Genomic DNA, 24,982 nt, shown 5'->3' with positions numbered 1-24,982 from the left:
TTTTAATCCTAAACTCTTGGTATACCTCTGAATGCCAGAATTTGACTGAACAAGTAGTAAAAAGCACATTGAAATGCCGACCGGTTTACTCCGTTTATCTTAGAAGATTTTCACTGGGAATGGATGTATCTAACCAAGGTATCTTCTACCTTTGAATAAACTGAGGGGAAAATGCCCAGATTTCTGAATAGAAAAAATTAACACTGCGGCATAAGTTGAGATACTTACATTAATTCATTATATACAGAATTAATGATAGCTGGTGTCAATATGCCATGAATGTTACATGAAGACCTGTAGTCAATCTTTTGTGAAACTTACATATGCATGTGTATGCACACTTATATAAACATACACATATAATCAGAACAAAAGCTGACAAAAAAATAATGTGGATCCTTCAACTTCTGCTAAGTGTGCGGAGTCGTCATAAACAACACAGTGGTTTTCATGACTAGCAAAGTGAGTAACAGAATTTCCTCATGCTACAAATGGACACCATTGCCCTGAGATCTAGTCAGGTAATCCCAATCAGGAAAACACTGCATGAGAATTCATAACAAAAAGTTATGGAATATTCTTTCTGCTGTAAAACTTTACAAGGTGTTAATACAAAAATATATTCCTGTTTTGAACAGATAATTCAGGTAAGAGTGAAGAATACATTTTGTACCCTTCCACCCTTGTTAACAACAAATCTGGATGCCAGTGACATTCCTTGAAGAAGGAAAATGACAGTGACGGATTACCTCTGTCTTTACTTCAGTCCTGAAAGCCTGGTCTTACCTGAGCGGTTGTTAGGAGACATGCGCACGGGAGAGATGGAGGGCGTGCGTGATGAAGAGTACGGTCTTTGCCGATCCCTTTCTATTGTTGAAGATGAGGCTACAAAGTGATACTGAGACCATCCGTCCTGCAACATCAAACATTGCCACAGCAGTCAGTGAAAACGCCATACAGTTCCCCATTTTAGATACAGAGTATTTTCCTCTAGAATTTTCAATGCGTATACACAAGTGGGCTACTATCTTTTTCCTGGCACTGGGTGGCAAATACTCTTAGTGGTGCAGGATACGACGTGCTGACTGTACTGACACACCAGGAGAAAAATTAAAATGCAGAAAGTTCTGTAAAATAACACATTTCAGAAAGATTCAAATTATGAAAACACTGAACAACTTTTTAGGCTACTTGTTTAATAGTTCTGTCTTTTTCCATGGTTCTCTTTTCACATTGCAAATGGCATTCTGGTTATGAAAATATTCCAAATCACAAGACTGCTTGTTTTCATGGTGAAAATCAGTTTGTGCTTTAAGTCATTTCTATCTTATAAGGAATTTTTGGATTAAGTAGATGGTGAAGCTCCCAGATTATCAAAATTATTGTAACTATTTGGGTACCTATAGTCTAGTTATATTAACTGCCCGTTTGTTCACACATGAGGGAAAAAGAATCAATGCATTTTTCCTCATTGCATTTTTCTCCAAGATGTACAGAAAGAATTCTATTCCTTCTATTTAAAATTGTGGTATGGTAATGGTGAGGTATTTAAAAAAAAAAGAAACAAAGTTAATATAAACACCAGAAACAGCTAGTTCAGAAATAAAAAAGGAGAGTTAGAATAATTCATGTTTTGTTCCTGCACCATAATATAATGCAATAATCCAAAATAATGTACTTCACATTTTTAAAAGGATATTAAAATAGTTTTAAAGTATCATGAGAGAATAAATTTACTTTTGCTAGTGCTTTTATTAAATGACAGTATTTCATATGTCTTAAAAGTATTGATAAGATTTTAACTGTCTTTATCGCTGCTTAATGTTAAATCTAAATCAGTAACAGAGTTTTCCCAGTCTTGCACTGAAGGCATAAACCTTTTAAAAATGCCTACTTTCTGTTGGGCTCAGTGGAAATCGAGTCAAGTACCTGGCATAGCGCTAAACAAAATTTTTGCAATGAAATGCTGAATAAAAACAAACACAATATAATATTACCAAAAACCAGCTGGAATTTTCCTCTGGCTTACAGAAAAATAATTCTCCGTTGGGGTAGTATAGAATATTCCCACTCCCTACCTCAGGCTACTCCAGGCATCCAACCCTGAATCCCACCCCCTCCCACTCTCTGCCTTTGCCCAAGGCATCTCTCTGACTTTGTTCCCTTCTCAGAAACCACGGACACCTGGCTCTCGGAATTGCAAGAGAAAATGGCCTGAAAATCCCCCTTCCACTAAACTTTTAAGAAAGAGAACTCAGCAAGAGTGTGACACTTTCTCTTTTAAAAACAGCAGGAGGAAAGAAGATACTTATACTTGATGTGGAGGGAAATGTAAGTAAATTAGGATAGACAGATGTGACACCCAGCTACAGATTCTGAATGTCTGTATTCCTTACATCATGCATTTGTATAAACATGCATGTATCAGTCATAATTTCAAAGGAAAACAAAAGGAAGAGTGAAGTCTGGGCCATAGCTTTCACAGCAGTCTCACGACTTTCCCTAGAGCTGATAGTGAGCGTTTGTCCAGAGAGGTCACTCATGTTAAGGACACTTCACTGAACGGCACCTCATATTTCATGACAGTCATATAAGAAAATATAAGGAAGAGAAACAGTTAATTAATAAAAAATAGTAAGTGTAACTTGAAAAAAGAAATAGTTAATCTTTAATACCACTCGCTGAAACAAAAATTTTCTACATCTAGTCTTTAATTTCCAACAAGCAGCTTCTACACAAGCCGCGTCCTGCAATCTAGAGGGAGGATCAATGAGAATGCAAACAAAACCATCTGTAAAGCCCTAAGTTCTTAATGTTAAATCAAATTGGAAATTATTAGAAATTTTTCAAAATATATATATATAAATAAAATACATGTATATTTTAAAAAATAACTAATAGTTTATACTATAATAATCCAATAATCTTATCCAAGCACCAGCACTGTAAATAACATACTTAGCATTATTTTTACATCTCCTGTTAATAATAACTTGCACGGTGATTTCTCTACTATAAAAAGGAAGTAGCAAATGTGAGAAGCCCATGCCTTTATCCTGCTGAAGAAAAATGGTTCCCTTCTTCCTCCTTCTCTGGGGTCAGAAGTTCTTAGCAGAAAGATGACTCTATAATTCACTCTGTTATAGTTTTCTGATCATTTATTTTCCTTTAAACGGACCGCTGAAGAGGAAGATACCAAGAGGACAGACTCTAGGTCTGATAAAAGGAGAAGGAATAGACTATTTGTTAGTGTCTGCCTACAAAAGGAGGAGACATGAGCCATGCTTACATAGCGCAGGTCAGAAATGCTTCCAGCTTTGTGGATCTGGATGCGTGCATGGCCAGGTACACTCTGCTTTTGCACTCTTGCTTCCCTCAAATAAATCCCTGGCATGTGGGTCAGAAAAAAATGACCTGAATCTTTCCCTAAACCTTTCTTCCTTGTTTACATTAATACCTGGACCCTGGCTCTGATGGGAAGTGGATGAAATGAACCCCTGTTATCTGCACAGTCCCACGGACTCTACAGGAATAGCGTGTGGGGTTTTTTTAAGATTTGTTCTGCAGAATACAAACAGGTAGTTTGCCAACATTGTTTCCTCAGAAACAGCACTGCAAGGTGCTTCAACAGTGACGGAACAAAATCCAGCTGTAGTTGGAATGCTGGCAATAGCATTCTTCCGTGTGGCAGATGTTTTTCCTTCTTCTCCCTGCAAATTTTCATTTTTCTCTCTGCTGAGAGTAGTGGCTATAATGAGGTCTTCAAATAAAATCTGCTACAAACTTTCAAGTTTGCAACCCTGATCAGCTCAATAAAACAAGTCAGGCAAGCAACAAACTCTAACGCAAGTATTGTGGTGACTTGGCATCGCTTTTGACTAAACAAGGCGTATTGCTATCACTGTACGACAACCTTCACAGTGTTTTTCAACAGCATTATGGGCAGCTCCCAGACCTCACAGTAGTTCCAAACCCTAATACTTTTAAGTCATCTATCTTTAGCTCTCCTCTGCCGCAAGGAACAAGCTTCTTCCCTTGGAAAGGTAAACAGTTTGTAACAAATTCATTAAAACCATCCTCATCAACAATTCCAAAAGCTATTAGCGTTAAATATTGAAACTAATTTTTAAGAGCCTAAAGGGAGTATTTTCAATTTAATGCCGAGATAAATACCACCTTACGTGATGGCTGCTTTCATTAGTTTGTTTCAGCTCTAGTGCCTGTAATGAAATTTAATTAAATTGATTTGGGTACTTAAAGGTACAGTATATAGTAGTGTCCTGCAGAGAAGAAAGCTAACTCAAAAGCGAAGTTTGTGAGACTGCATTTCAGAGACCAGTTTACCAGCTACAGATGTGATCTAGGAGAGGAAGAGTAAGACAAAAAGATCTGACAAATTGGAAAGAAACTCGATGTAATTCTGTTACAGAATGGATGCATTTGTTAACTGGCAGCAATTAATTAATAGGTGGCAACTGCACACTACAGGAGGGTACAGAACAACCAGAGTACAGAAATACCATTATAGTCCTTATCATCTCTTCCAAGGTATCTTCTACTTGGCATTTCTCTATATTTTGACTATAATGAATATATGTATTCTCCCACAATTACACTCCATAAAGTCCAAATGTTAAAGCTTGATTGGCAGTGACATGTTTCTGATGACACATTCTTGGGAAAGCTGCAGGGATGAGATTTGGGGCTGGGGTTGGATAACCACTGCAGAAAACAAAAGTGACATTGTAGTCTCACTGATTCTGATCACCTTTTACCGGGCTTAAGGAGTGAACAGGTCCTTCGTCCCCCTGCTCAACTTTATGTTATTTTGAAAAGAAATAATTTTCTTCAAGCCCATGGGAAATAATTATTTTGTCAGGGTGACTAAACTTACTGTGCCAAACACCTATTGCATAGGTATCTTAGGAAAATATAATTTGGGTTTTCCACATTATTCTTTTTGTGTTTAAAGTGTAGGGGAAAAGAGAAAGCAGTTTTCTATTGTGTTTGCAAGAACTCAAAATTTTCAGAACTCTCCGGTAACGGAGTCCTTGACTTGAGGAGATGATTTGCGGAGGTGGGTGATATCAGACACACCATTTTCTCACTTGTAGTACAGTAACACTACAAGGACTGAATGAAATTAAGCCCTGATGGGAACTGGCACCGTGCTGACACAAGGGGAAACCAGAGCTCCTGCTGGAAGAATTCAGACAAGAGAGGAAGGAGAGGGGACCAGACGCAACGAGGTGGCCAAGGAATGTGTGGTGGAGTTGGGAAGGAGCACTGGCATCGCCAGCCTGGGTGCGGTGCCCAGCCTGGATGACCTCATGGCATCCAGTCAGAAAGAAACCCCACATCAGCTCATGTGCTACTCGCCACACAGCAAAAATAAAAACAAGCCCTACCCTCTGACAGATTATGCTGATCAGGTGCTAAGCAGACATTGACTTAAAAAGTATTGAGTGGTTTAGAAAAACTGTATGGTTGGTGCATGCACATCAGTATCTTTCAGTGCTGAAGAGTGGCCTGACTCCTGGCCACTGATGTCCTAATATTGTCAGGAAGAAAGAGCAACTTCTCGGAAGCAGAGAATCCCAGAGAAACAAAAATGATGCAACACATCCAATAATGAAACAGCTAAAACCTGAGAAACTGCAGAGGATGTTGTGTCCTGCCTCCCCCAGGTTTACAAACTCTCCATCATGCTACCTCTTGCTTCAGGCCTGATCCTCTTGTGACTTGATTTAAAAGACATTTTTCCAAATGCCTTGAAGCATACAGGACCAGACTTGTTTAACCATCCTACTTCCTTATCTGTAAGCCAGCATTGTACTGGTTCCAGGAATTAGTTGTAATAATAACCGCTCCTGTAATGGTAATAAGCTGTAGAAATGTGAAGTTTTGATAGGCGGCCACTTGCAGGAATTAGTAACTAGACCCACCATGGTGTTAGAAGTAGGTGATACGGCAACAAGGCAAAGGCCCTGTAAGTTTGTAACGTAGGATCTGCTATTGTTCTGAGTTGCTGGTGTTGCTTCTTTCGCAAGCTGAAGCACTGCTGTCACGTTAAATGAAACACCCTGACTGGTGTGCACCAGTGTGACGCTGTCTAGAGTAGAAGATAAATCTGATGTGAATTAAGTCAAGGCTCATCAGACTTACACAGGTCTGGACAACTCTTCACTGGGAATTTGTTGTCATGATGCTAATAAGACATAACAGAAATTAGAACTGGATCAGATTATCTACATACATTGACATCTGAAAGTTACGTGTGTGATTTGACTGCGGTGAGAAATCTAAAATGTTAACAACGTTGGGGTGATGCACCTATGTATCTCACGGAGCTCTGAAATGGGATTTTTTTAAATAATGTGATTTAAATGTTCACCAACCACCACACTTATCACTAGGCTTTATAACCTGGGATCGTATTATTTTCTTTTAATACAAGAGGAAGAATAAATACATTTCCCAGTGCTTCTCAATATATATCAAGATACCGAGCCTGACTTCTCTCCCCCTGCCAGCCCCATGGCAGTGGAGGCTAACCAACCCTCCCCAACACACCTGAATATTCAGTTTCCTAGCAGGACTGCTCCCTGCATGCCACCAAAGCAGCTGACACGGAAATGTCAGCTGCTGAAGGAGAGATGGAGATGGCTGTTCTCTAAAAAGCCCCTGCCTTTGTACTGAAGTGTGTTTACTTTGGAAGAGGGATTTCAACTAAATTCTTACCACTTCAGCATCTCTAGAAACACTCTTGAAAAACAGAACAACCAGTATTAGATAAACTATCTATATTAAAAATAAAGGTGTTCTTCCATTTTTTCCTTTGAATTTAGAGTGCCAAATCATATTATCAGTAAACGATTCCCGAAAGTATTGTCCTTTCTGGATTTGCTTGTGTTGTTTCCAGGAAAGTCAAAACCAGCAGAGAATTCCTGGGCATTGATCTGCTTTATGATGTATTCTGAATAAATCTACTTCACTGATGTTTTTTTACTGACATCAGCTAAGCTACAAACAATTATAAGCAGTATATTGACATTTTTACTCCTAGGATTTTGTCTTTTGCTTCCAAAGTGGGAACTCAAGATACGTTGTTGAACAGAGGAGTAGAGATGGAGCTTGGAAGATCTTGGCATTCTCTCGGCTTATACACTAGCAGTTGTTGCTTGGGTTAAATCCTTCAAACTGATGCTGCTTTAAGTCTGCAAGTGGAAATCTGGAGTGATTTCACTGCCTTGAAAAGACAAAGGGCTGCTGACTCCAATTCTCTTGTCTCCCCTCCTCTCCCAAAGAGTTTTGAGCCAGGCCCTCAAAACCAACAGATACAAAGCGAAGACACGGATCACTGAAGCTCATCTTGATTTGAGGATCTTAGTATTTTTGTTTATAGCCTTATTTCTACAGCTTATGAAAGCCAGGAAATTACTTCAAGCAGAAAAATTATTCAAGTTTGGGGGATCTAAAAATACCATAATAATTTGGATGAAAGTGCAGGAGTTGCTCACAGTACGACCACGTAGCTGAAGCGGTTAAAGGAAAATACAGTTTGCTTCCCATGCCTTCTGATGATGATAATGATGCCAGTTACTTACTGGTTACAGGTTATATTGGGAGTATGACACCCGCTGCTGTGCGAGCCTGGGAGGAAGGCCGCTCACTCCTTCCTTGCATGGGCATAACCGAGGGGAGAGGACGGAGACCCTGCTGAGGGCACCAGGGGAGCAGTGCCATCACTTGAGCCCAGGCAAAGAGCCGCGGTGGCTGGGCCGGGCAGGGAAGGACCAAGCCAGCTGGACTTGGAGCAGCCGCCTCTCCCCGGGGCTCTTGGCCCCTGCGCCCGTGCCTGACGGCTGGGGGGGCTGCCCCGCTGCTCCCCGGCTGCTCCGGCTGCGCAATACACACACGCACTGCTTCAGTCTCCTTGCTTACAATGCGCAGTGGGCTTGACCTCAGCACTTCTCTACTTTTCACTCTGAATTTCAATGTACAAATGGCTTTTACTTGTAAGTGACTGTTTCTGCATCCCAGACACAGCAGAAGTTCAATTGCTTAAGAAGCTGAAAGAGAAACACATATTAGGGCAGCACGTGGCTTAAAAAAGGGCTCCTAGTCAGTCATTAACCACCGCAAAACTGTCTGGCACTGGATGAGGATTATTAAGTTTTCTGTAGGCTCTTTAAAGTGACATTTTCAGAATCAGTGGTTAAACTCAATCTTTTTGAAATGAGACGCATACCTCCCAGCCTCCATCTCAGCTTCTCTGAAAGCAAAGCCATTATTCTCCTATTGTCAGCGTTCCACCCCAAAATCATTTGGAATATTTTCTCTCCCTGTTTTTCTCTTGTCATCGCAGAGCCTGAGGTACTATATTCTTCTGAGAGTATCACCCAATTTTTTTCTTTCAAAATACCACAGATGGCCTTGGCCAGTTTTCTCTTTTTTAAATGCTTTTCTTGTGTGCTGTGTTATCATCTTCTAATCACATATCTTCTACCATAATTTTACATCTCATCCCTTGATTTTAGCTATGAAGAGACACACAATAAGGGAGAGACATGTTAATTACTTGCCAAATCTATCCAAGTGAGAAACAGCTAGGTAACTATCCCCATTTCTTTTATGTAGTGCAACTCTGGGATGTTTCAGGAAATCACCGAGGCATTGCTTTACCTATCCATAATTAATTATTGATTTCCTGTTGTGTGAGCTGTGAAGATGACAAGACCTAATCTGATGAATAAAACAGCTACAAGAAAAGGGAATCGTATGTGAGGCAAAGCATGAAGGACAAGACTTCAGATACGGCAGAGTTCATTATTCATTTTGCTGAGGTTATATGCAGCTAAATAATAAACCTTTCAAAACACTGCAATAAAATGAAATAAATTCATTTTTCAAAGCATCACTTCGCCTCTTAAACAGAAATAAAATTGTTTTAATATATTTTAGAGGAAATGAAGGCAGTATTTGGCCCTTCAGCTAGAATTTCTGTTCTTCTCCTGTTTTCCCCTGCATAAGGTATATAACCTATCATTTAAATTGTTAGAATCTCCAAGAACTATTTTTGCTTGTACCTTGTATGCACAAAAAAACTTGCATCCAAGGAAGTGTTGGCAATAATTTTTGACTTGCATTGTCACTTTCATTCCAGTAATGCAATTTCACCTCTCTTAACATGTTTATGACCTAGAAATGCAAACTCTGGCTCTTGGCCACAAAATCTCAGGGGCTGGACAAATACTACTTCATTGTCAGGGTCAGTTTCTTAAGCCTACTGCCCTTACAAAGACTAGAAACTAATCAACACCTCAACACCTCTTACTCTTACTTTGCATGCATTAAACCATAAAATCAACCAAATATAACTCTTCTATTATACCTGTGAGCATAAAACATGATAAAATCATAATCAGAACAAAATTTGCACCGTTGTCTCTTATGGTAAAGAATGTGATAGGACTGATGATAGTGACTGTGATCAAGAGTCATTAGGAATTTGTGCTTCCTGAAGAGTGGCACTGTAGCTGAAAACTGGGGATCATTTTATTCAAATGTGTAGCTGTCTGACAAATGAGGAATCAGCAGTTGTTTGGAAAAATCACTAGATAAACTCATGCTGTCCTTGGTTTAAGGTCAAAAGTTCTTGCATAAATACACTTAAACTAGAGAGTTAGTGATCCCAGTGATTATTGCTAAGCTGTATGAGTTTTAAGGATATGCTGCTTTGAACATGTAGTTTACCAACACATTTAGACATTAATAATGAGAAACGTATATTCTTTTTTACTGAAATACCTTTAAGAGTTTTTGATTTGGTAAATAAGAGCTTTAGTATTGTTAACTGAAACAGGAACACACTATTGCACCAAAGCCCACAGTACAACTCTCATTTTAGAGGAGCCACAACTTTCTCTAAAAGCCCTTTGTAAAATTAAAAGTAATAAAAACAATTTAGAAATGGCTAGTGAAACTGTTCATTTCTACTTTCTGCAGGAAGAAGAAACTATAGCTCTTTTATCAAGACAAACTGTATCAGCTAGTAAATGAAGTAAAACAATTCAGAACAAAGCACACATACTACAGAAGAGACTCCTTTCAAAATACAAGGTTTCTTTCTTTGAGTCTGAAATGGCAGACATATTTAGGCCATTTTTTAATTCTCTTAGCAGTTTTAAGAAGAGAAGAGGGAAGAAATGAGAAGAACTTCCCAGCAATTTTTTCCCCACCCATTATTAGAGCATGTAGAATATCAAAGAACTGAAAGCAGGCTATTGATGCAGCAGCTTAATATTTCATCGAACTTTGACTGAGTTGATGTGTACTAACCATGTTAAACAAACACTTTTAATCTCCTTACAGGACCCAGAAGAACAAGGATGCTGATAGTGTAAGTACAGCAACACACAGGAGCATCAGCAAAAGATGCCCAGTGTTATGCATTAGACCATCACAGCTAGACTATTCACCTCTGACAAGAAAACATGCTTTGATTACCATAATAATAAATTTAATTTAATTTCCATCCCCTCTGTGCTCCTTGCGTATGCTATTACTACTAGTATAAGTTCTACTGATTTGATTAATTTGCAAAACTATAATCAGCCATCCAACATACCAGTTCAAGTTTGCTGGGAGAAACCAAGTTTCTCACCCATACTCTTTAGTACACATGTGCTTTTATCTGTGTCTGAACCTAGATATGCAAACATCAAGCATAATTAAAAATGGTATTTAGCTCTGAATGGTAGAGATCATGTTCCTTGAATGAATTTTGGAGAAAAAGATTGACATGAATAAAAAATGGTTTCTCTTAGCATGTATCTTTAAAAGACTTTAGAAAGTCTTTAGAAAGACTTTTGGATTCTTTTCAGTATTGTACATCTGAATCCAGCTAAACTTTGTTTGCCATTAATTAATATTATTTATATTTGTTTTAAAAATTTTTATACATTATTTAAGTGGACTACAGATGTTCCCAGTCCTGAAAGACATGCAGATGATTTTCTTGAGTACCTACTTTGTATTTGAGTATTAAAATTCAATCTTATTCTGAGGAGCCGTACTTTTGAGAAGAAAAATTCTGTAGATGTGACCTTCCACTTATGCATAACCCTCCAGATTCTGGATGCCTACTTGCATCTCTACCCTAAGGATATTTCAGAAACTTCAGTTACACAATTCCCTTCAGAAAGAAGGTTCTAAGTCAAAGATACTGACTCCTGGGTTGCATTTTAAATTTTCTTTTCTTCTGAGAAGTTCAAAAGGTGGAGTACTTTAGAGACAGACTTTACACAACTATGAGATTAAATGTCTCTCTTCTAAATCTGTACTCAGTAACCTTAAAATGGACTTGGGTTTTCAAGTGAAAAATATCTAGGGGTTCCCACATAAGTCAGCTACAGCTTACCATGAGACTCACTATCAATGCTAAGGATGCTTTAGCATCATATATATGTATGGCTTATCCTAGAGAACTGTTTGGACAAACTTTCATACTTTTCTTATTTGTTTAGCACCTCTTGAGTCTAGTAGGTTTTGGGTGAGAATGACATCAGCTTCCACACACCTCTTACTGATGACTTAGAAGAATTACTGATAAGTCTGGTTGTTGAATTACTGCTTGCTACAGTGCTGAATGTTAAAGGAAAGCACTATCATGCCTTTAAGGTCCTCATGGGAAAAGCAACAGTCAAGCATAGCTGTAGACAAAGCTTACAGCTCAAAACATTAAGGTTTATTCCTTTAGATATTCCCAAGTTCTCCTTGTTCAGACATCATGCTTAAAGGCAGCGTCTGCTAGGTCCATGCTGTGTCATGAGTACATTTTACATACACACACCCACATTCATGTATACATATACAGTATATATATGCACATATAGGTATTTAACAGCAAAAAAGCTGATAGGTCATCACAGACATACAAGTATTTGCAATGAGTGGGGTGATTAGTGTGGGTTTAATTGAGCTTAGTGATCACATCTGATTTTTTTTGGACACTACTCAGTAAAAAAGCCCGAACCAAAACAGTGTAAGGATGGACAAGGTCTTGCTTCAGCCACACAGGACTGTTCTCCTGAAAATACTATCGTTAGTATTGAATCTTCAATTCAACACAGACTGTATCTTAGATTACTGCTAATATTTAAAATACAATAGTAAACATGGAAAATGTTTTAGAAAGAAACATATAAATACTGAAATAACTGAAACGTGACTAAAGAAATGGTAGGTGATACTGCACAGTAAATAAAACTTTGTTGAGAGTATCACAAAAAATTTAACTATGTAAAATCATAGAGTCATAGAATCGTTTAGGTTGGAAAAGACCTCTAAGATCATCCAGTCCAACCATTAACCTACACTAACAAGTCCACACTAAACCAATCAAGGGTAGACTAGACTAAACCATGTCCCAAAGTGCCACATCTACCCGTTTTTTGAACACTTCCAGGGATGGGGACTCCACCACCTCTCTGGGCAGCCTGTTCCAATGCTTGACCACCCTTTCCGTAAAGAAATTTTTCCTAATTTCCAACCTAAACCTCCCCTGGCGCAGCTTAAGCCCATTTCCTCTCATCCTATCGCTAACTACGTGGGAGAAGAGCCCAACACCCACCTCACTACAACCTCCTTTCAGGTAGTTGTAGAGAGCGATAAGGTCTCCCCTCAGCCTCCTCTTCTCCAGGCTAAACAACCCCAGTTCCCTCAGCCGCTCCTCATAAGGCCTGTGCTCCAGACCCTTCACCAGCCTTGTTGCCCTTCTCTGGACACGCTCCAGCACCTCAATGCAAAAGGATTAAAATAAATGAAGTCTATTATACAGTAAATGATGGAATTCAGAAGTGTAAAACATTTGAAAACACATCTCTCTAACAGCTGATGCAGAAACATGAATTTTGATACTCCATCATGTGTTTTCATTGTCGTATAGGAAAAAACATTTAATATTTTGGATTCCAAAAGATTTTCTACCCTCTTTAGGCCATGTAAAATATAAAAAAAATTGTAACAACATAATGGCAATCCCTTCTCTTTCTAGTATTGTCTGGTACTGTTAATAAACTCAAAGGGGGTTAGAAGGGACTAGGAAAAATATTACTTGATGTGATGGATAAGCTAGGAAAATCAGAACATGATCTACTTGACTGCACAAGAAAAATATTAATTTATTAAATATTAAAATAAAATCAGAGTAACATTCAGTTTGACTTAACATTTTATACTATTTTAGATATAAACATTGTCTTTTTTTCTAAATTGTTCTTCTTAAAACTAGCCAAATGATTTAGAATAATGCAGCTAGTTGAAGACACTTACTATATTTGTATTATGCCAAATGCTGAGAATCTCTCTCTCCCTCTCTCTTTTAAAAAAAAAAATTAGTTCAAGCATAGTTTATACACCATTTTTTCCATATGTGAATACTTCTGAATACTTCTGCATATGCCAAAGTTTTTACCTGTATAGCTCAGCTCAATTTATTTGCACAATTTCCTCTTTAGGCTTCATGATTTTGCTCATGATATGTAAATTCCTTTTGTAGAGACAAACAGGATATTATTTAAGCATGCAACTGGCAATGAAAAAGCCACAAATGCTAAAATCTACGTGACAAAGTTTTGAATGATTGATTTGAATGAAAAAACAATCCCTGGGAAGGCATATGCAATCAAAAGAGGAGGTAAGTCAGTCAAATATTAAGTTTATACTATACAGTGATGCAGCCTAGTGCTGTGTTGAAAAAAGTAGCATCAAGGTAAAAAGAAAAACAAAATTCCAGACTAACGTATCATTCCTCACTGAAGACACTTTGTGTCTCTAAGAACAGATTAACAGATTATTCTTTGGTCTGCAGCTACTACCTGTTATTTCTTGCAGAACAGAAAATATGCCTTTGCTTTAATGAAGAAATACTTCATATTTGCATGTGCATTGGGAAAGGCAAACTTATCTTACATGAACAATGGAAACTAATATATAGCCTAAACCACAGAATTAATAATAATTCAACACACACAAAAAATCAGCAATACCAACTTTTTCTCTGGTACTGAAACCAATGACAATTTCACGATTAAGTATTTAACAGGATTGCCATTTGATAAAAAGCCACATTTAAAGTGCTCACTTAAATGTGAATAGCATGTTTTTAGGCAAGACTGAAACAGAAAGAAAAAAAGAGAAAGTATGTATTTTAAGACTATATTTTTTTTTGCTATATTGGTTATAGAATATCTGTCTTCCAAAATTACTCAGATGATGCTTTAAAAAGGCTTGAATATGTTAATTCCACAGCAAATTTCCACATTTCTTTTATTTAAAAATCAATTTGCTTAATTCCTGATTAAGAAAAGAAAGTAGTCATATACCAGATGATGAAATCCTGGGCGTTTAAAGTATCATATTCCTGTTAGCTAAAGATTAAAAGGATTTACCCTAACCTTGAAAGATATTTATGTCTAAAGCATTTAAATGAGATCTTCTCTGATGTCTTCTTTCTTCCAGGCAAATTTAGTAGGGGGAAAAAAAAAAAAAAGCATAACTACTATGTCCTGTGTGACCAGCAAAACCATGTAAATTCCTATTTTCTCTACATATTTTATCAGAAATAATACACAGACACACACATACACATATCTATATAAAAATGTTTCTACATGGATTTACTTGAATGCTGTGCATATGTAGAAGGTATTTTGGTTTTGCAATAATGTCAGAGTCACATTCTATTATGAAAAAAATATTAGGAGGAAAACAAAGGACTACACTTGGTTAAGGAAATGGAATTTTAGTACCTAAAATTAAATAGTGCCTCTAATAAAAAAATGCCCAGTCATGCTAATGCTCATCAACTGTACTTATATCTGAAGGAAATCTCCATTAGTCTTATTAATAGAGAAATTGAAAAATAGCATTTTAAGAATTTAATTGACTCCTGAACACACTGATTTTTCTATAGATATCTAGTTTACCTGGGATCCTCTTACTGAATTACACAGGTACTGCTTTTTTCTTAGAGATGCCACTGGGCCAGAAAAGAAAGCAAAGTGCTTGATAACCTTAATCTGCTGTTGCAACATAGTGCTTATCAATAACTGCCTTTCTGTTTGAAAGGTTCAGACAACCAAAAAAGAGATTACAGAAATGCTAGAAAGCTTGTCAGGGAACTGGACGTAATCCACTTGCCCCTCTCTCTGGCATACGCTGTCCTCAGAGAGAGCAAAACTCTGCATGCCTTCCTCACGCGGCTGAAATGAACGGGACTGCTCTCCTAAGTGAAGTGAGATGCTTTCCATCTAGAACCTACAGGGTTCAGTAAATTAAATTGCACAATTTTAAAATATATACTCTAGTAAGGTTTTGTTACTTCTGATTCAAATGTCTCCTGTAGAACTCTTTTGGGTACAAATCTCAGTATGCATGAAACATAACAATTCAACACTGGTCAGCTGACAGCCAGAATACCTGGGTTGGGGAATAGATTCTGGTTTCTTGGCTCTGGGAGAGAGTATGCTGAGCGTGCCATGACCCAGAGTGGTGGGTTGGTGAAAATCCTCTGTCATCAGTCACACTGAAGCTTGGGGCCGCCCACTGCCATAAATCAATCAATCAGTCAATCATTTATTAATCAGGTACTTGCATTTTCATAGTTAATGTAAAAATGGGCTCTAGACAATGCCTTCTCTATAATGACAATCAAGTTTTGTATTACAGTTGGGGGGTTTACCTTAAATTAATCCATCCTTTTTCTGAAAGGGTGACATATTAATCTGAAAAAGGCCTTGCCAATTGTATAGAAATAAATTAAGCCCCGCTGAAAGATCAGCACTGCAAAATACATATGCTCGTGAACAATCTGAGCACATGAACAGTTCCTTCAAGTCAAGGCACTGTTTTGAGGAACTATTATGTTCTGGATTTGGAATTTAGATCCTTAATGTAGGGTTTAAGTTCTGCACAGACCTTTTCACTAGATAAATTTAACCTAAAGACAGCATCTTTTTGGGGGATGTCTGACTGACAATAACCTTACCAGAGGAAAATCCAAATGATGTCTTCCAAGTCTACATGCTAGCACAATGTAATTAACATTTTTAAAGGGTGAGTAGGTATATTTTACTTAAGAAAGGACTTTAGATTCTAAAACTCCTTGATTAGGGTTTTGAAGTTTATTACTGGCAATTTTCATGGAACATTTAGCAATAAAGGACCATCTCAGAAAGTCATCATTTTATTATTCTGAAAGTCACATGAAAAGAGAGTCCTCTTCCAGATCCAGACTGGCTTAACTGCTTCTAAGGCTTCAGGCAATTCTAAATAACTTTTCCAGCCAATGACAGACAAGGCCATCTTCAGAGTGACTACTCTGACTTCATTAAATGCCTATCACAATAGTCTCCCTGTTGTAAATGGCACACTACATGCTGAAGGACGACTGCCTTTAACAGCCTCCCTGGTTTCAAATAATTGGTTGTATTTTTATTTATATGGCAGGTGAATAGGATAAATGTTTCTATTATTCCATGCAGAACAGAAACCTACAATAATAAATGGAAAATAAAAATAATTTCTACAAATTCATTGTGATCTCTACTTATATACTGGAAGACAGAATAAGTGTAAACATAATGATAGAATGTAAACATGTTTTGTTGGACCCTAAGTGGTTAGGCAAAGCAAACCAATTAAGAGAAAACATATTCTTCCTGACAGCTCCTCCAGCTCTTTAATGTTACACACATTTAATGCTAATTAAAGCTTGTTTTTAGCTAATGAATTTTCCTTCATGTTAAGCTCATTTAACACAACCCTTTTGCTCAAATTTCCTCATGTAATTTAACAAGCTATCTGTGTTTAAGAGTAGTTGGTTATTTTCTTGAATATTGAGATAGATAAGAGTTTATCAGCTAATGGAAATCTGCTCTCTTACAGTCACATCTGTATTTTCCAAGGTGTCCTCAAATCTTCAACCAGCTAACAGCCTAGATTCTGGAGCGGGGTCCTCACTTGGAAATAGGTGTCTTTAAAGAATCACCGTAGTAGCTCCTTTCACCTCGCTTAGGTGGCTAAACATAAATGGGACAGGACCTCCCTGGAGACTGCAAGCAGCACTTAATTCTCCTTCTGACTGTACAGGTTACCAAGACACTTGAAGAAGAGGGGTGTACCATGAATGTGAAGCACAGGGACAAGCAGGATGGCTCCCCTACCTGTTTTTTTGTAAGTGCTGAGCCACTGACCCACCCACGGGACTATGGACCATGTGACCATTAAGCACTTTTGAAAATCGTATTTTAAGTATTTCAGAATGGACTCATGAAAACAGAGGGAGATAAATGATCGTTTATAAAATGTAAGTCTTATTTGTAGAGAACAAAGAAGTTTGAAGATGACATGACATTAAAGTCACTCTTTGGGAGACAGTATTTCATCTACTGATGAAAAATTGTGACGATCACTTCTTTCTTACTTGCTAAGCTTTAGCAGTATTTAGAAATTAACCACACTAAGTCATCCAAACACTGTTTATATGGGGCTGAATCTGAACCTTGTTTTCCTCTTGGTGGGAAGTTTTCCGATTCGATCTCTGTTTCAGCCATCGCTCAGCAAACTAAACACTATTTTCCAAGATAAAGTACCTGCAAGTTAAACTTCTGGGATGACCAGCAACTCCTTCACTTCAAGACTAAATTCATTGCTTCTGGTCTGTCAAACCTTTTTTTTCCCCCTATAATTTCAGGACTGGAAACATTTATGCTTTTAATAACTTTTTCTTGTTGACTGTGCTAGGATAGTGCCAAATTGACCATACCAGGGAATTAGACCCTCTTTCTTCCCCAAAGCACAAGCCTACAAAGGACGGTAAACGCTGTCACCTCACTCACAGATCTGAATGCTGACTGTTTACCTCCTGTGCCTTTCCCATGCCAGCCCAGCCTAACAAGACTGTGTCACCCATTAAAGCCACAGCACAGCTATGAACCGCAAATCCTACTACACTGGATAGAACCTGTCAGTGGAGGGCACAGGGCGTGACATAGCCTTGCAAACACAGTGCGTCAAGTATCGTGGACTTACAGAGCTTTCCAAGTGGAAACTGAGACAACAAAGCCAACGCCACCTCCTCTTCCCTGAGTTTGCAGCTCAAGCTGTAGGAAGTTAGAAATCTATCCATCATTCTCCTGAGCCAGAAAAGCTACAGTTTCCACCTTAGCATGCTTTCTACAGAATAAAAAGCTATTTGAGAAGACAGACCAACAATTCAAAGACTGCAACTCCTGTTCTGTTAGCTATTAATAAATGGGCACAATGTTCCTGCTCCAGCAAACAATGAAAGCAACACACAAACCTTCAATCCTTACTTTGTATAGGATCTTGGGAATGCCAGGACACATTGGATGCTGCAGACTACTTAGCCTGTCTCCCCAGTAAAGTTCAATTGGCTGCAAAAGTTCCAGCTCTTGCTTTTGAGGCCTTACAGAAAGGACCTATGAAATCAATAGGGCCTTTGCTTTCATTGGGAGCAGGATCGGCCCACTGTAGAGAAGTTCCTTGGTATGAGAACTCTGAGCTCTGCACTGTCAGAGCTACGCTGCTTGCAGGGTTTGTTCTGTCCATCTGCTCTGCCTTTCTTTTTAAACACAGCACATGGGCTAGCCTGAAACTCTTTCCCCAGAAACACTTTTATCTCTAGCTTAACTTGGCTTACCAGATTTAATTTTCTATGCTTTCTACCTCACTGACTTGTGGAATAATTTTGCATTTTTTCAGGATAAAGATGGATAGGACCTTTATTTTTTGTGTTGTCAAAAGATACTGTTTGTATTCCTAGCCAGATACACTATGACCTTGAGACAGGATATATTACTTGATTTGGTCAATGAAGTTAACTGAGTCGTTGCAGTTGCTGTTGCTGTTTTTGGCTTTGAATAGACCAGAGAAACAGGCAATATCTGTCAGACACTGAGCGGCACAATGAAATTTGTGCACACTATTATTCTTCCTAAGCTACATAGCTGAAGCTGGCACCCTGAAATCTGTTAAATTTGGGCTATTTTTTATGCAACAGCTGATTTCAACACTGTCCTTAGAGGCTGCTTAATTTAGGTTTCACTACACAGACATACTAATATTATAGCCTTGGTTAAAGCTGAAGAGCTTGCTCACCCACAATGGCACAGAGCTTGCAGGAAGCGTTGTATACCCTGCTTAGGGCAGCCCAGCTACTGGCAGCAGGTGGGGGACTCGTTTCTGACTCCTGCACTTCTCTCCACAGCCAGTTTATGGGGGAGTGCTGCAAGTGGGAATTTGGTGCCTATGCACTTCTTGGTTTTTGGTCCTTCACAGGTGTGGCAAGTCATTAGGTGACCACACCAATCCCCCCAACTCTGGATGGGCTTTCTGTCAGTACAGTTTATATTCTGCCAGCTGTGGGATGATTCCTGTAATGTTGAGCAAAATTTGAAAAGTGAATGAGGTTTTCGTGTTTTTGCTGATGCAGTCATGTTTGGATTAAATATACTTAATACTACTGTATCAGCCATAAACATATATTGCGTTCTCTCCCCATTAATACAAAGGATAATACTTCTATTCTTTTTATCTCTCCTTACTTGCTCTACTGTAAACATGTTGCTCTAAAATATAGCACAATTCAAACTATCTGGTTACACTGTTTCTCAAAGAGTAAGGTAAGTGCTGCTACTTTTTCTTATATGTGATGTGATACTTGTAATTGCCTTGTATTACAATACAAAATTGTGCTCTCTGTAGGCCACCAATTCTTTGAAAGTAATTGTATAGCTACTTCAGTACATAGGAAGAAATTGCTTATGGTTATGCAATGGGATTTACCTGTACTTCAAAAAAGGCTGTGCAAGTGCAAGACACTGCAAAGTGCTGATCATATTATATTGTCAGCTGTATGTTCACTCATTTTTACTAGCAGATTGCATTGACCCAGTATCTTTATATTACCTAACTAGCTGATTATTTGTATAATGAAAACTTTTCTAATTTTCCTATCATAAAAGCATTATTTTCCCAACAGTGGTGAAACTCAGCCAGCCAGCATAAGTCAGCCTACTATTGGCAAGTTTAATAAATATTATGGACTTTATAATGGTTACTGTATGTCTTTTAACAAACAGGAGTATCTTAAATTAACTATCTGAACATACTTATACAATGCTTAGCAGCATATGTAATGGCATATAATGAATATATAAATATGTAGTAGAGACTGACCTTCATTTTAAGATTTGGTGAAGCCTGTAGGAATTAGCCAATACAGAGATTAATAAAATGCTTCCTGAAATATAGACAATCTATCTGCTATGAGTGTCCTGGAAGCTACATCAAAGGCTAGCCTGCACTATTTTCCATACCACAAGTATTTATTTGTGGCCACAGAAAATGTTCTTTTGAGCATGCAAGGTACTTAGTACCTAAACATGCTTAGTATGTAAGTACATTACCAGGCATTCACACTGGCAGCCAACAGAATGTCCTTTAGGTAGCAGTATACTCAGAAGCCATACAGCATATAGATTACCTCATGCATGGAGCAACCCCAGAAACTGCTTTTCCATCACAGCGTATATATACAGACAGAAGGTTGGAAATGAGCCAGACATTGTAAGAACTTCTAAGAGATTATGGTGCAATAAAGTTCAGCCTCTATAGTGCAGCCACCCACATGCACAGAAGTCAGGCTATGCACACTTCCAGTGTGTTACTGCCTCGCATCAAGAAAAGCCTCCTCTAGCTCATGTTTGTTCCCACCTCTTAATGGGACAGTTGAGTATCAGCTTGTTACGTGGAACATCTTCACATATGGTATCCCTAGGGCTGCCAAGGATGACTGAAAATACTGGAAGTGAACAATGGGAGAGACTCAGTAATCATCTTCCTTACTCCTCAGACTTGACACAAGCAGGGCTGAGGCATGCAAAAGAACAGCATTTCAAACAGAAGGTCAGCTTCTGCCAGTTTGAGACTTGGTGCATACATTTTATGTAACTAACTTCTTTTCTTGTGCAAAATCCACACAGCACAGACTACGCTACTGCAAACCTTCCCTATTTCTTATGCCTCAGCCTTAACTAGGACCTGAACTTTTGTGCCACGTGAAGTCTTAGCTCTCTTTGCTGAGATTACAAATACAAAATATGAATTAGGTCAGCTGTGAAATTCCATGCAGCAAGAAGACCTTTGAGAACTAAATCTGCAGGCTGATACTCACATGGAGCATAATTCAGTTTGGAAATATTCATCAAGAATTACTTTAAATGTTGTCATTTACTAAGTAGACACTTATGTTTTAAAAGCTATATAGGATGTTATTCCACAGGATTGTATTACGATATTGTGATTAATTTTTAAGAGGTTAGCAGGCCTGTGAGAATGGTATGGTACTATAGACTACATAGACTGTCTGAAAACCAAGTATATGATGCTACTTTCTGCCAGCTGATTGGAAATGAAGCTATGAAGTTTCAGCCCAGCTCCACATGTAACTGGTCCCTAAGCACCACTCCTTCAGATACTCTTGTTTACAATCTCATGAGGAAATTTGGGAGCTGAAGGGCTGGAAATCTGGTACTTTCCTCAGGACAGGGTGGGGAGGTGTATGAAGGAAAGGTACGGTAGGAGACCTTGCATAGGTTTGGTCTATGAACAGAGGACTTCACTCTCCAGGGCTGTCAGATTCAGCACTTTCTGTATGAATTCTTTTGAAGATCAAATTCACATCCCCTTTTCACCACCACATGCATTTTCAAAAGGTATTTCTATGTTAAAAGTAGAAATGAGGAAAAACCCCATAGCTCCAAGCATCTGAAATTTTAAACTCTAGGTGAATTTCCAGTTCATATAAATGTTTTGGTCTAAAGTCTCTCAGCCCCCAAATTTGGGTAACCATATGAAAGATGACAAATCTAGAAAAAACCCAAGCCTTACCTTCTTGTAGAGACTTCTCAGGTCTCTGTACTGCCACATACTATTGAGGACCTGAGATGCTGCTTTCACCACTTTTGGCGAATGCCTGTTACACACATATATTAAAAAGGGAGAGAAAGAAAAAGAAAGAGTGAGAAAGAGACTGTTAAGTACAAGACTCCATTCATCCCAATTTTCATATGCATTGCTATAGATTTAAACCCACAACTAAAATTGTTTTTTAAATGTACCAGAGATCTTTGGTTGGCATCTTGAAGACCAATGTGTTTTTAAGCAAGGGCAATACATGTTATTTCTATAGTACTATTCAATGAGGAGCAAAAGGTGCGTTCCTCAGCACACTGAGAACAAGGATTTATGCCAAGAGCAAAGTAAGAGGAATGGGAGAGGCAGCAATTGGCAAAATTGTTGAGGACCCAACTGGTATTACGTATGTCTAAGAAGATGTCCTGGCTACAACTTTTGGCATAAAGGACAAGAAGTTAGAGCCAGAGTTTCTTTCTCTGTAAGCTGCCAAACTTCAACTCATGACAGCGTGCTCAACACATTAAGCGCCTCTTAGCAGTGGCCAAAAGAAACACTCTAGATGGGTGATGAGCACTGTTGAAGTGCAGAGCCAAGATGCAGAAATAAAACTGACTACAAAAAGTCATGACAAATTTTATTAGGAATCTAAATTAGGACTCGCATCTTGCTCACACCATTACCCTTTAATGACGGCAATGTAATGTCATGTTGAAAACCATATATAACTTCACATGGACTTTCTCTTCAGAAACGTTTTGAAAGAAGCTCTAAACTGTTGTTACAATCAGTTGGAGTCATATATTCCTTTTGGGATAGGTAACTTTAAAAAAAAAAAAAATCAGGGAGTATTCAGCTCAGTGAAGAAGGGTCAAATAGAAAAGGACCGGGAAGATAACCCAGCCCATTGAGGAAGCATACACTGTGTGGTTAAGCCCTTGTGCTGCACCAATAATACACATAAAGCAGCAGAGCACTAGAAAACCTTGCAAAGGCCAAAGTCTGGAGTGAGGATTGATGGAGTTTGGGGCAGTCATTGAGGTGATTCATGTTTTACTCAGAAAAGGCATGTGGATTTCAAAACCGAAGAGAAACCAGAAAACCAGCAGCATATGTTACTGGTTTGGGCAGGAAGTCTTCTCAAGGGTCAGGCTGTGGTGCATCCTGTGACCTCTGAGAAGGACCACTGGTAGGCTGACACTCAAGCTGGTAAAGCAGTCTTAATGACACAATTGATTCAATTAACTTATACAGTATTTTCCTAGTAATTTATTTGGTGCTTTTTCTTCCCTTTTCTTCCATTTCTCACCCAGAGTACAGCAGTAGGTGGGTAATTGGTGAATAAACAGGAATTTGATAAACCCTTTCAAGCATAATTGTTTTTATTATACTCCCAGCTGTACTGGCTAGTGGGGTGCTGGTAGCATGGAGGAACCAGGAAAATAGCTGTGCCAGCCATGCTGTGAGTACTGAGGAGAAACAGGAACTATGCGAAGCCAATATGGGCTTGGCCAATGTGACCTTATGAACACCAGTTCTCTCGTGCTGTCGTACAGGGAAAGCGCTCCAGCCCCGGGCATGTTCCAAAGGCTAGCAGGGCCAGCCCCATGCTCCTGGCACTGATACAAACCAGGGTGCACGGCCAGGCTGGAATCCTGCACTTGTAGAAGCAGACGCTTCATACTGGACAAGATAAATTCACACTGAAGTGTTTTACTGTATTAAACTGAGCATGCCAGAATTTCCTACCAGTCTATCAACCAGCAATTCTGATTTTTAAACAATGGATTGCCTATAAGAAACCAAACCAAAGCAATGGTGCACAATACTAACACTTCTGAAAGTTGAAAAATGAAACTTCCATTTAAGATAAGCATTTGTAGTGCTGTGAGTTGAGAGGTTTTGTTGTTCTAGCACTCTGTAACCTGTAACAGTAATAACACAGGACTGCAACTCAAAGTACTTGAGAGGAGGGATACGTATCATGATTTGGGAGGGCATTTTGGAATTACTCAACACTACCTGGTCTAAATACTTTCATTCAACATAGGTATGTCTTTCACAGATATGAGGGATGCTTAGACAGGGGATTATACCCTTCGATCCTCCTAAAACTGCCCGTGACACTTTGACAATTTCAGACTCAACAGGTATTTATAATCTCTACCAGATAATGAGCAGGCAGACAAATGCATTATTCTGAGGAAAGACACATTTGACCTAAGAGAAATGAATATGAACCTGCTTGCAATATCAGTACATTTGATCTAGAAAATATAAATAAAAAATTAAATATATTTAATAATAAAAAAAATGCAAACGTAAATAAATCAGCAGAGCATGGGGAGCTCCCACAACTGGAATCACATACTTTGATATGCTACTACTTTTTACCCCTTACAATTAAAATGTGAGAATGTTTCAATAATGACTTTGGTATGAAAAGAAAAGGGTGACAATAGAGGAACATAAAAGTGATTAAATTATATTGGCAATGCTCCAATCACATAGGCGAGCATAAGTTCTCATACCAAGTGTAGGGTGCATAAATCTTTCCTTCAGGCTGTGGCCTGGCTTTGTGGGGCTCTTTTAGAGCTCTGATGCTGCAGTAGGCTGTGCGATGACAGCTTCGAGTAGGTGGCCTGATGGGTTTTGTACACTACAGTGAAGGCTTTTTGTTTTCAAACTGCCATAGTCCCATCGCACTATACTTCTGCAGGTTGACAAATATGAGAACCAGGCTATCTGTTTTAGGCAAAAGAAGGATAAAGAGTGAACTCTTCATGAAGAGTGCGTACATAGGAAAACAGACAAGATGAAGCCATAGCTGCTCTGAAAATGTCACAGCCGTGTGTAAGATTTTTGCATGTTGTGGTGCCTCACAAAGTAGCCTGCAGGTATCCTAATGCTCTCTCACAAGCAAGGTGTTGGGAAAATCCATGGACCCATGTTTCTACTATGCCCCACCTTACCAGCAAAC

General features: G+C 38.6%; 1 protein-coding gene across 2 annotated transcripts in view; it reads right to left on the bottom strand.

The window, feature by feature from the left end:
- Positions 1–24,982, bottom strand: part of CTNND2 (catenin delta 2) — a 566,936-nt gene that overhangs the window by 14,361 nt on the left and 527,593 nt on the right. For both annotated transcript variants that reach the window (XM_075728121.1, XM_075728122.1), the window contains 2 exons: positions 21,979–22,063; positions 787–913 (listed from right to left, as the gene is read on the bottom strand). In XM_075728121.1, coding sequence (XP_075584236.1) covers positions 787–913; positions 21,979–22,063 — 212 coding nt within the window. The remainder of the gene's footprint in view (positions 1–786; positions 914–21,978; positions 22,064–24,982) is intronic.

The sequence above is a fragment of the Pelecanus crispus genome, chromosome 2, assembly GCF_030463565.1.
Source record: "Pelecanus crispus isolate bPelCri1 chromosome 2, bPelCri1.pri, whole genome shotgun sequence".
Lineage (NCBI taxonomy): Eukaryota > Metazoa > Chordata > Aves > Pelecaniformes > Pelecanidae > Pelecanus > Pelecanus crispus.
Note: the sequence above shows the minus strand (reverse complement) of the source record. Positions and strands in the feature narration are given on the sequence as shown.